Here is a 12,604-nt window from a genome sequence, read left to right as displayed (position 1 = left end):
TTATGTGTTGTGGTTAATGAAATATTCTGGTTAATACAGAGATAGCAATGGATCACTGATTTTCAAAGAATGAGCATTCAGTGAAAAATACTTAACAATAAAACTATTCTAACTTAATCTAATATTTTCTTTATGCTTCAGAAGGCACTTTGGGATCTGGACCTCAGGGTCCTTATGAAGAACCTCAGTTACTTAGATGTGGAAAAGTGCTAGTGATTAAGTATCTAGTTGATATAATGCAGAGTAATACAGCCTTTTAGAAGGAATGACAGGAATCCTACCCTTGATTTGGGTGGAAGCAGGGGTGTTACGGGTTTGTTAAGTATCAATGCTTTGGACACATAATACCAATTTGCTTTTATTTTGTTTTGTTTTCACAGTCATTTATGTGAATGAGTTTACCTGCACATTATTCCAAGTATAAAAAGTAAAGTAAATAAGTGCATCCAACTGTAATTGCATTCAATACAACATTGTGTAATAGATGCTCAATATCTAGAAGTTTTCTATAACCACCACCACAGTGAGCCTACAGTTCAAAAGGTGTCAACATCTGTTCTCATTATAGTAAGGGAGTAGTACTTCTGAGTAAGGGTACTATCCTCTTCTGTCTTGCCAGACTACCACCCATTTTCCTTACAACTGAAATTTTGCAATAGGTTTTTAATTGTGTGCCTTGGAATTATCTAGGGCAAAGCTTATTGCTGGTTGGAAATCACAAATTGTGAACAGGGAGTCTCTTCTGGCATTAGGAGCCCCATGTTCCTAATTCTGCTACCATTGTCTTCGTGTGTGACAAGCAATGTCACGTTAATATTTCACCTTTCCTGTTAGCAAAATGTGTGAAGTAATCCTTACTTTCCTTTTATTGTCACCATGTAGTTTAATTGGAACATGTAAATTACATTAGAGATCTTTCCACCAAAAAATGCATCTCCTCAGCTAGACTTCAAAGAATGTTGACAATGTACATTGTACTGTGTCTTTTAGCCCTTCCAATGGTCTTTTGCAAGCCTCTGAAAAGCAAGACTTTGGAAACGTTTTCTTGTTGTTTTCCCCTCTTACCTAGATTTTGAAACCGTACAGAAGGACAGTTCTGCTATTAAAATGCAATTGAAAGATGATGAACTTTTTTTTTCATTTCATCACTTCAAAGACTTCAGTGAGACAATTAGGTTTCTATCTCCTGAAAAATTGATTTCACTCATTTTGATTACTTTTTATTGGAAAATAGCCTTGTAAACAGTGATAAAATCCCTCTCATCTTATCCCAGAAAGATATATAGTGTAATATGGTGGTTAACAGCATGGGCCGTGGGTTTCACCCAACCTGGGTTTAAATCCCACTTCCGCTACTTGCTATCTGAATGGCCTTAGGCAAACCACTAAACTTCTTTAAGGCTCAGGATTATGAATCATAAGGTTATTGTGAGGTTTAAATGAGATCATGCATATGAAACCCTTTACACAATGCTTGGCACATGTTAAGTGCTAAAAAAATAGTATTTATTATAATCATTAATAATGATAAGTCCAGTTCCTTGCCTACTGATATGGAAACTAACATTTGTGAAATTTGGATTCTTTACTACTTTCCTCACTAAAGTTGAACTTGGCTTGGAAAATGGCTATTTGCAAGAATGCTTTACATTAAGTTCAGTTCTATGTAACAATCAAGATGTTGTCTACACCGTATTAACTGCACCTTACCCTTTCCCCTGGCTGGAATAGGAAAGTGAAGTGATTAGGTCAGTTAGTTTCTCAGACTCTTTCTAAAATATGAGCAAGTCCAATGGAAGTTCATAAGAGCCAGATGAAATAACTTAAAGTGAAAAGTATCGTGATTTTCCCTTTAGTGTCTCTGCATGGAGAAATGATGTGTGTGCTGGGGGAGAGTGAGGCAGGCCAGCCTAATATCTAACTTCAGCCAGGGTTTTTAAGCGAAGTGTGGCTCCTTAAGACTTGATTGTCTTTGGTCTTTCTTGTAGCATCTACTCAAAGTCCAAGAGGAATACAAAAGGAAAGAAGCTGAACTGGAAAAAATCAAAGATGACAAATTACAGGTGGAAAAAATGTTGGAAAATCTTAAAGAAAAGGTACATGAGTCCTAAGTGAACCTTTTTCCTTGCCCCTTTCCCCCCTTTTCAGTGACAATGAGAATGCCCTAGAAGTTACTGCAAGAGGAATCAATGTGGGATGTTTGGCCGATTGGGGATTAAAAGCCCCATCTCCAGGATAATTCTTGAATCAAGGGCTCTGCTTTTATGTGTAAGTCATTGGCATTTCTAAGGGTTCTGGAGAGTATACTTTTCAGGAATAAAAAGTCCATCCCTATTCCTCAGTCTTCTCTCTTAGAGAAGACCAGAGTGTACACCTCATCCCTTCTTCAATGTGTCAAGCAAATAGCAGCCTGGAAAATTCATGTGACACAAAATGCCTTTAATTAAGCATTTCATTAAAGGAAGAAACACCAGTGCAACTAGAACATTGACATTTCTTCGCAGACACTCCATCTAGTGTAATAATGAGTAGTTGCAGATGAAATGGCCAAAACCAAAAGCTGGGGAAACCTTGGAAAGCAAACAAGGGGACACATTATTCTAAAGCTAGATAATAGCAACAGGGAAGGCAAGATGGAACTTTGCCTAGTGAGAGCCTACAGCAGTACGAACTACCAGCGAGGACCTCTGAGAGAGTCTCCTAACATCTGGGTGGATTAATGTATCACAACTGTGAATCAGGTGCTCAGCCTATTTAAAATGTGTGAAGTGTACTCATGGTGTCTCCCTGTCATACCTCTCTGATCTCCTTTATGTCTGAACATTTATCTGAAGTTATCCTCTAAAAAGGAAGGCCCGTTGACCAGAACTGCCTGATTTTAATGTCTCAGAAGGAAGAGAAGATTAGGAGCTTAGACCAAGATCCAGAAATCAACAGTGCTACAGTGCCAGAAGTCAACAGTGCTACAATTCCACAAGAGCTCATGCTCTTTATCTTCAGTGCTCAACTCAGGAAGATGCAATGCATAAAGGCCCTGGGTGTTTTTGCCAGCATAGTGACTTCCCCCGGAGTGCCATTAAGCACTGGCAACCTTGGTGTAGTTGAAACAAATGATTGAAAGTGTTTTCTGCTGGAGGCCATTTGCAATATGCTTTTAATTCTTCCACTTCATAAAACCAACTGTCTTCCCAGTTTTGTGGGTGCTATTAAAGAAACAAGCACAATCCCAGAGAAATTCATTTATCAAGCATTTAATTGAAAAGTGCCAAATCTGCTCTATTTAGCAGGACTTTCCTCATACTATGAGAGCTTCTAAAATGTCCCAGAGCTGCTACATAGCTCTGTTTCGCTTCTTGCATAAAATGGAGTGTGTAGCCAGAAGACTAGATAGATGTGGGTTTGTGCTAATGACGTTATGCTTAGAAATCACTCTTCAGGATTGACGTCACAAATTGACTTAAGGGCATTTTTAGTGATTTAATGTAAGCAGTTTTCTGCTTTGTAAAGTATTTCATTTAAACAAGCAAGAGGTCAGATGGCATAGGGGAAACTTGCCATGTTGTACTTAAGACTAAGTGTTTCCCGTTCTGAAACTGAATATACCATGAACTGGCAGCTAAAGAGGACAAGGAAAGAGATCCAACTGATAATCAGGAAAATGTGTCAGAATATGTTTTTTCCTGTTATTTTAAACAAAGCTTTTTTCAGAGAAAGTTGTGACAGTTCATTATAAACTGATCTTCTCTGGGAAGCTGATTCGTGACCAAATATTTCAACCTGACACAATTAGGTTAGGAAGCAAAGTACCACCACATTAGACTGCAAAATAATTTCAGGATGAAAGGAAAGCAATAAGTTTTGGTGAGGAGAGATCTTTTTTGTTTTTGTTTGGGTTTCTTGACAGTAAAGCACAGTGTGAGTTATTGTCAGTGTTTTGCAATATAACAATGTGACTTATATTTGTCTTGCTGCAGGAAGAACTAGCTCTTTGAATCTGCTAGCAAAATCCAAGGTGATAAGCATCCCTTCAATATACCTTCTAATTTTTTAAATGCCAACTATAATAAAATTGAAGTCAGGTTTCAGTAAGGCTGCATTTCCATTCAAGATGGCTAAAACCTCTCAGATGTCTTCACATCTTAAATCAACCCCAATCTGTTAAACTCTCACACTTAAGATATGGCTTACTGGATCATTTAATGTTTTAAGAGAGTTAGAAGCACATGTGCACCCTGTGGCTTAGAAGTGAGCCAGTAGTTTAAATCAAACTTGGCATGATGCTTACTGCCTGGATTGGATTCTAAAGGCCGAAGATTGAGTAGATCATCAAGAAAGGTTTCCCTTCTGACTACAGCCAGGAAGCCTGTAAATCCACAAAACAACATGTCTTGGAGCATAGACCATTTGTTTCATTCAGGGGCAGCATCCTGGAAGCTTTGAAGACATCTTTAAGGAAAACAGAAGGTAACCTGTCCCTGCTGAGGGCTTGTGGAAGGGAAGAAGTGACAAAGCATCTGAGTCAGCCATGCTCTGCCCCACAGGAGCATTTCCCCCCTGCATTTTCTTGTATAATAACAGTGAGATTGAAGCAGTGATCTCTTTTGTTCCTTCTTCTGAAGGATCTTCCTTCACATTCATAAAACAGAAAAGATGTTCTCAGTATCCAAAGAGAGAAAGAAAGATCCATGAAAGGTCTGGAGGTATTTGTCAGTTTGTTTGCTGGTCATGGATTTCACCTGAATATCTCATATGAAACATACCTGCTATGCTCAGAAAGAGAAAATTTTCAACACCAAAGAAGGTCACTGAGTAATGACATTTTTGGTCGTGGTCATTTCTTGCTATAAAGTCAGGAGAATACTAACTGATAATGTTCTTATCACAGAGAAGAGAGAGAGAGTTGATAGTCAATAAATAGAGGCTCTAACTTTTAGTTCCAAGTTGATTACCTGCAAGTGGATGAGCTACATTGTAGATTTTCCAGTCAGAGATGGGACTTAACCTTTAGCAGAGTCTAGACCTAAAATAAAAGAGAATGGTTTTTTAACAGTGGATGGCCTGGGATGAAATCCAGGCTCTACACTTCCTAGGAATGGGATCTTACACAATTTACCTAATTTATCTGAGCCTTGCTTTCCTCATCTGTAGCATGGAGAGAATACATACCTAACAGTGCCTGGTATGTAGTAAATAGTAAATGTTTGGTCTGGTTCCCCAGATTACTTGTATAGAGTCAAGAATGGTGAAGGCAGAAAAAAAAGCTGGTGAAGATGAATGCCTTAATTTTTCTGTGTTTTGAAGCCATATAAAGAGGCTATGGATTATGTGTGATGCTTTTGTAATTTATGCTGTTTTCCCTCCCATTCAGTAATCAAAATTGGACAGTATTGCTTTTAGGATGCTGTGTTAAGAAGTTCCTATTGTGTAATTGAAACCAAGTCTGTCACCAAATAAGGTGAACTGACCTGAGAAGCATGTTATTTCCACAGGAAAGCTGTGCTTCTAGACTGTGTGCATCAAGCCAGGATAGTGACTACCCTCTGGAGAAGACTCTCAACAGCAGTCCTATCAAATCTGAACGTGAAGCACTGCTAGTGGGTAAGGAAGCTGACACACACATACAATGTAGAGAGGGCCGTGGAGGAGGGAAGGGGTTTACCTAAGATGAATAAGCACACACCAAACATTTATGAAGCATGACAGTGCGAGGACCCAGAGTCCTGAAGATGACAGGGTAAGAACAAGTACAGGTTCAATGAAAATGGTAGCAGCAGCTCCCAGCCCTCTTCAAGCCCTTTGTGGCCACTGCCACATCAAGTGTGTCAGTATAAGAACTATGCTAAGAGAGGATCAGCTGGAGAAACACGTAGGTTTTTTAAATCTCTATGCGAGGATACCTGAGCCCTCCCACTCCCACTCAAGGGATACTGCGGACACTCTCTGGCAGAGAGCTTTTCCAGATGAGCCTCCGGAGGAAGCATGTGCCTCTCTTAAGTTTTTCCAGGTTCCTGGCAGATGACTCAGGAGGCCGTCTGTGGGGTGTTGGACGCTGGTGGGCTTTGATGAGATCAGTGCTACGATTGCTCTCATTATATAAAAATTCATTCAGAGAGGCAAGATAGCATAAATAGTTAAGGCATTAGACAGACCTCTCTTCCCGTCTTGACCCTACCATTTCCATCCTGAGCTACAGTTCCTCCATCTGCAAAATGGGCATGATAATATTACTCACCTCAAGGGCAACTGCAAATTTTAAATACAATATTTCATCAAAATCACTTAGCAAAGTGCCCAGCCCATAGTAAGCCCTCCATATATGGAAATCATTTTGCACTTACAGCACTATTCACAAATATTTGTTGACCTCTTATTCTATTTGGAGAATACTGGCAGATTGAGGTCTTAAAATATTCACTCATTTAAAAGGGGCTGGTCTTGGGCCTCAGCAAATAATCCCAACTCCCTTCTTGGAAGCTGAGCCACATAGTAGCCCCATCCCAGTCTCAAAAGTCCTCCACAGTGATTGGGTTCTGCATATTTTAAGATATATCTGCCTCCTTTGGTAATGGATATTGTACTGAGATTTAACACTTTGATATGTTAATGAGGATGCACAGGGAGATCTGCCATTGAGTCTTCAAGAAAAGTAACAATTTATTTCCATTTTCCAACTCAAAGTTCTTTAACAAATTGGCATGGCAACGGGGAGACCTGTCAGAGAAGAGCCGGGGGTAGGAGGAAGCCTCTGTAAATGGATAGTTCTAGAAACAAAGATTCTTAAGATAAGTGTTGCTTGTTTTTTAAAGAAAGTATTCTTGGGCTGACAGAAAGAAAGGAAAATCTGTTTTTTAAATTGGTTCTTTGGGTGTGAACCCACAAAAGCTGCCTAGTGTTTTGAAACCTATGGAGTTATTTCTTGGCATTTGACAGCCTTTCTTGGCCACAGCATCTAGAATTCCTTTGAACATGGACTGTCTTCTTCAGAATTTAAGTTTCTCAGCTTGAGTCAGTGTTTAGAAATTCAATTTACCTAGTCATTTAAGAACACTGTCATAAGTGGCAGCATGCATTTTGAACAGATTTTGAACCCTACCATCAGTTCCTTTTGGATCCTCCAACCCACCCCCTTGCCATCTAATATTTCGACAATTTTCACAAAGAACTGATCTGAACTTCAAGCTACAATCTTAACTTGATATGTTTTTAGTTGCTTAAAAAGATAGACAAGTTGTGATTTATAAACCAAATCAAATTTAGTTTGTATTTCTTAGCAGTTTTCAGCAAATTCAATTCTAGGTATATTTGATGTCCCTTTGATTTTATGAAGGGAGGTGAATTCAAAAAATTTAAAGAAATAAATAGTAGACTTCTGAACAATTTATATTCCACCCGTTGCCAGAGAAAGAAATATTAGAACAATTAACCTGATGGCCAGAACAGTCAAGGCAGTAGGTATAGCTGTCAATCACCCCAGAGTTATGTTGAGTAAAAATCATGCACATTCCTGGAGGCTGTAAACTGCTGTAAGAATTCTGTTGCTTCAAGAAATTCAGAGCTCTTAGCACAAACAGAACGCTAGTGACTACTTGAGTGAATGAAATGTTTGGCTTTTCTTTACAGAGCTACTCAGAGAGTAAAACCCAAATATAATCAGCAGATTCTCTTGTGAGAGGCTCGAGGTTAATCAGGCAAAGTGCATGATTTGTACTTTTGCCACAACAGCGAGACGTTATTAATGCATAAGAGGCTAAAGTCCAATTAAAGAATGTGCAGAAGAGCTGCAAGACCCAGCACAATCTAAATTCATTGTAAAATTCTAAATTCATGGTAAAATGTAGAACTCAAATTGTCTTTGGCCAGCATGAATGATGGCACTGACTCCTCAGATGCCACCTTTTCTACATGTGATCTAGTGTGGTAAGAGGCGATATGTGTAGCGGTTAAGAGCAACTGCCTGGGTTTAAATACCAGCTCTGCCACTTACCAGCTGTGTGACCTTGGGCAAGTTGCTTAAACTTTCTGTGCCTCAGTGTTCTCACCTGTGAAATGGGTATGGTAATACCTACCTCACAGGATTGTTGTAAAGATTAAATGAGTAACATATATGTCAACTCAGAGTAGTGCTCAGTGTGTAGTATGTTGTACGTGCGAGTTAGCTCTTGCCATACACTGTCACGTGGCATCATAAAGAATACAATGCTCAAGTGTAACCTCCATGGTATTGTCTCTCTAGGGATTATCTCCACATTCCTTCATGTCCACCCATTTGGAGCAAGCATTGAATACATTTGTTCCTACTTGCACCGTCTAGATAATAAGGTATGTGGGGGCCTGAAATTGGTGTGCAAGGGGATGTAGGGTTCTTTGTGAACAGGTGACCTTACTCTCTTCAAGCATAAATAAGTCATTAGTAATCACTCTAAGGAAATTTCCCTTGCCTATTCTCTCACTGTGATTCAGTGTAGAGCTTCTGTCTTGCAAGTAAGATGACCATCTGTCCCTATTTGCCTGAGACTGAGGGGTTTCCTGGGACTTGGGACTTCCAATGCTAAAACTGAGGAAGTCCCAGGCAAACCTGAATGAGTTGGCCACCCTACTTCCAAGATCCATCTTAGAAGAATTTTCCTCCTTTCTCTTAATTTACATATAAGCTTCAGATTAACCATATTTCTCACCAGTCAAACTTTTGCCCTGGGTCTTTAGCCATTAGCAAATGTTAGATTTCAAAATTGTAAGTCTTCCTCCAGCCCCTTCCCCAGCCATCCTCATCACCACTGCCATTATCTGTAATGAAACAGTCAAGGCAGGGGTGAAAAAAGATGACTGAATATTTGCTCACAGCTGATCTCGTGGGCCAGTTCCTTCCCTGGATCCTATCCTGTGGGGGAACTCACAGAGCAATCAGGAGCAAGAGGAAGTGCTAGATCCCTAGAAAGTCAAGGATGTCTCATAGAGGCAGGAGGGGACTCTTGACCCCTCAGAAGAACTAACCTCATGATACATATTTCCAGAAGCAGGTTCAGTTAAACCTGCTCATGGGTTGTACTCACTCTTGCACAAAATCTGGGCCTTTTGAGCAATGCCGTTGAAATGCAGATTCCTGACAGTTGAATGTCCTACATGTTAAACCATTGAAGCATATGTCCTCTTAACAACAGCACTGGCCCATTTTGGAATCCAACTGTGGTGATACATCCTCCTCACGGCGTGGGTTCTAGTTCTAGCTAGAACTCCCCCTCATTTCCCTCTAGGAAGTGATGCTATTGTGCAATTAAGTAGCCCATTTGGCAGTGAAGGGAGGGATGGAATGAGCGCCAGGACCAAGTGGTTGGTTGAAGTGGTAAGAAATTGAACTATATGTCAGTAAAAATGATCTGGTTCTTTTTTTAAATTACAAAAATAATGCATACGTATTGTCTTTAAGATATAAGCAATATAGAAATCTAGTAAAGGGAAAGTGAAAGTTACCCACCATCCCAACCCTCAAGGATAACCACTGTTAACAGTTTGGCTTGTCTTATCTCAGATCTTTTTCTATGCATATGCTGCACCTACGTTGTATGTGCATATATATATATATATATATATAACATTATGTATTTATGGTTTTTGAAATGGGGATTTGACTCTATGTGATACTCTGTAATGTGCTTCTTTCACTCAACTGGGTACAGTCTACTACCAGCACTGGGAAGAAGACATGACTTCACTCCTGGCCTAGGCCCAGTTCCTCCTGAGCAGCTTCCTACCAGAGTAGTGCCAGGGCCTCCCAAAGGGAGCCTGCAGTGGTACCAGCAGAATTGGGGGGCTCCTTCCCTCCAGCTTCAGAAACATTCAGTGTGGTGGCGACTCAGGGTTTCTTGAAGGATCACCTAGTACTCTTCAGTCAAGCCCTAGCGCCCAGGTTCACAGTTAGGAAGGTTGCTACCAATGTAAAGATGACTACCGGAAGCAAGCCCTAAAGGCTCCACAGATTTTGGTTTTGTATTGATGTGTGTGCATGTGTGTGCGTGTGCATGTGTGTGTGAGTGTAGTGTGTATAGACAATGCACAGAAGCAGGAACATGGAGTCCTCCCTTCTCCTGTCACTTTTTCTTTGTGAACTAATGTGTGTGTGCAGAATTCTTCTCTGGTGGCAGCCATTTCTGCCTTCTTCTCCTCCCAAAAGACTTCACAGCTTCAGTAGGCCTGTACGTTGCATCACCAGCACTGATTACTGTCATTCAGCTGGCTACAAACCCAAGCCTCTCCACACGGCTGACACCACTAGCTCTTTCCAATAGAAAGCTCGGTCACAATCTCAAAAACATCATACCAAGGGAAGGAAACTAGTCACAAAGGACTATATATTGTATGATTACACATATATGAAATTTCAAGAAAATGCAAAACCACAGTGAGAAAATCTGAGTCAGGGATTGGAAGTGAGGATTGATTGCAAAGGGGCATGAAGGAACTTTTTTGAGGTGATGGAATGTTCTAAAACTGAATTGTAGTAACACTTGCACAATTGCATATATTTACTAAAACTCATCAAACTGTACATATGAAATAGGTGAATTTGTTGTATGTAAGTTATACCTAAATAAAGCAATTATGAAATATATAAACAAAAATAAAGCTCAGTGGTCTGGTGATCACAGCAGAGGAAGGCTGCCATCTGGAAGCCACTCAACCAACACATACACATGCACATGTATGCGTGTATGCATCAGCGTTCTAAAGCAGGCAACATTGGGGAAAAAGACCCAGATTAGAAAGGTAGCACTGGTTTTGAATGGAGATATCCTCTGTCCCACAGATCTGCACCAGTGATGTGGAATGTCTCATGAGCAGACTCCAGCATACCTTCAAGCAGGAAATGACTGGAGTTGGAGCCAGTCTGGAGAAAAGGTGGAAATTCTGTGGCTTTGAGGGCTTGAAACTGACCTGATTCCCTTTCCCTAACAACCTTGGATCCTGAAAATTAAATGTGTCTTGGACAAGCCTAGAAAGTGATTTGTATTTTCAATGGTTTTCAAGTGGAAATTGCTTTAAATTTGTCAATTCATTCCTGGAATATCTTTTGAGTTAAAACAAGGATCCTAGAGCAGCACCTCGAGCTACAGGCCCTAAAAGAAATTGACTCAAACCTCAAGTGCTGTAACTTCCTTTCTGTCAAATTGGTTGTCTTTTTTATTAATAGTATCGAGAAAGGCCTGAGGCTAAAGAGTATTTGAGGTGTTTTCGGTGTCTGTACTACTGTTGTAGACTTTGGTATTTTTTTAAACACTGTTAACTGAAATGTTTTGATGATTTGTATGTGATTTGTGTTTCGAGAGTTCCCTTCACGTTAATGTTACTACTGGTGAGAGGAATGAAAGGAGCACGAGGTACTCCATAACTGACATTGTCTTTCCAATCCCCAGTAAGCCAGTGAATGAAGAATACATCAGTGTCTTCTAGAAGGTGCTTGACCAGGTTCACCTTTTAAAAGACAAAGCATGGTTTGTGGCTTTTTGCAAAATTACTGTGAACCAAAAGTTGACAAATGTTCCAAAGTTATTTTCTCTAATATATCAGATAAAAGATTTATTTCAGAATTTTAAAAAAGTCTATATGTATTTGCAGAAAGCAAGTGTCCAGTATGACTGGCATGTGTACGTGCTATTCAGAATCACCTTGTAAATAGTCTGCTTTTAAAGAAGGGCATGTTTAGTTTTCTATGAATTAAAACACACATGTGCACACACGCACATGCGCACATAAAACACACACACATTAGCAGAAGGGATTTATTTTAATATGCTTTCCTCCCTGGCCTTCTTACAAAGTCTGTTGGTCTCTTTTCTTCTGCTGTCAGCGTGTTGAATTGCAAACCGTGTACTGCTGTAAATAATATGTTTACTTCATGCTGAATGTTTGCAAAGGCTTGATATGCGTATTAATGGAAAATTCTCGGTTATGAATAAATAATGGGCCAGGGTGTGTGAGGCCTCCTGCACATAGGTCAGCTCCACCTGGAGTGCCAATTTGCCAGGGACACCTCCGGTTCTGTGGTGCCCATCAGCAGATTGCAATGGCAGAATTTGCGTGGACCAGTCAGGAAGTCCTGCATGATGGAAAAGAAAGGGAAAGGATGGGGATTTGGGGCTAATATCCCGAAGCAGAGATGGTCTTTTCTTTTGTGGTGTTGGTGGTGCTTATAATAACACAAGCATGCCCTCCCTTGAGTCTTGATTCAAAATAAGAGAATGTACTGAGTAAGCAAAGCCAATGAAGAGTATTTCAGGAAAATACTTTGTAAATGAGATGTCAGTAGTGTTCAAAGTTGTATTTTTAAAAGATAAATATTCCTTTTTTATACCTCAGTTTGGTGTTCTGTTTTGAATTATTTGCTCGCGAAGTAATCCTTTCGTAAGTCATCTCAATTTCTTCCTTTGAGTTACCAGGATGTTGGAAAAGATGCTAAACCTTCTGCCTTGACAACTAGAAATTGAGTTCCATGGCAGCCCATTAATGCTGAAAGCTGGCTTCCCCCTTAAGCACCCAGCTGTGGCACCAGCAGGAAGCTAGGGTTATTTTTACACTGGCTTCCTCACTGAAGCATCTCTGTCATCAATGC

The 12,604-nt window shown here is 40.0% G+C and overlaps 1 protein-coding gene across 17 annotated transcripts in view; it reads left to right on the top strand.

The window, feature by feature from the left end:
* ENOX2 (ecto-NOX disulfide-thiol exchanger 2) overlaps nt 1-12,350 on the top strand; it is a 259,106-nt gene extending 246,756 nt beyond the window's left edge. For all 17 annotated transcript variants that reach the window (XM_014852950.3, XM_014852953.3, XM_070501969.1 and 14 more), the window contains 4 exons: nt 1,989-2,096; nt 5,490-5,598; nt 8,234-8,319; nt 10,802-12,350. In XM_014852950.3, the coding sequence (XP_014708436.1) occupies nt 1,989-2,096; nt 5,490-5,598; nt 8,234-8,319; nt 10,802-10,933 (435 nt within the window). In that variant the 3' untranslated portion in view covers nt 10,934-12,350. The remainder of the gene's footprint in view (nt 1-1,988; nt 2,097-5,489; nt 5,599-8,233; nt 8,320-10,801) is intronic.
* The last annotated feature ends 254 nt before the right edge of the window (nt 12,351-12,604 follow it).

This window comes from Equus asinus, chromosome X (genome assembly GCF_041296235.1).
Source record: "Equus asinus isolate D_3611 breed Donkey chromosome X, EquAss-T2T_v2, whole genome shotgun sequence".
Classification (NCBI taxonomy): Eukaryota; Metazoa; Chordata; class Mammalia; order Perissodactyla; family Equidae; genus Equus; species Equus asinus.
This window is presented reverse-complemented; position numbering and strand designations above follow the sequence as displayed.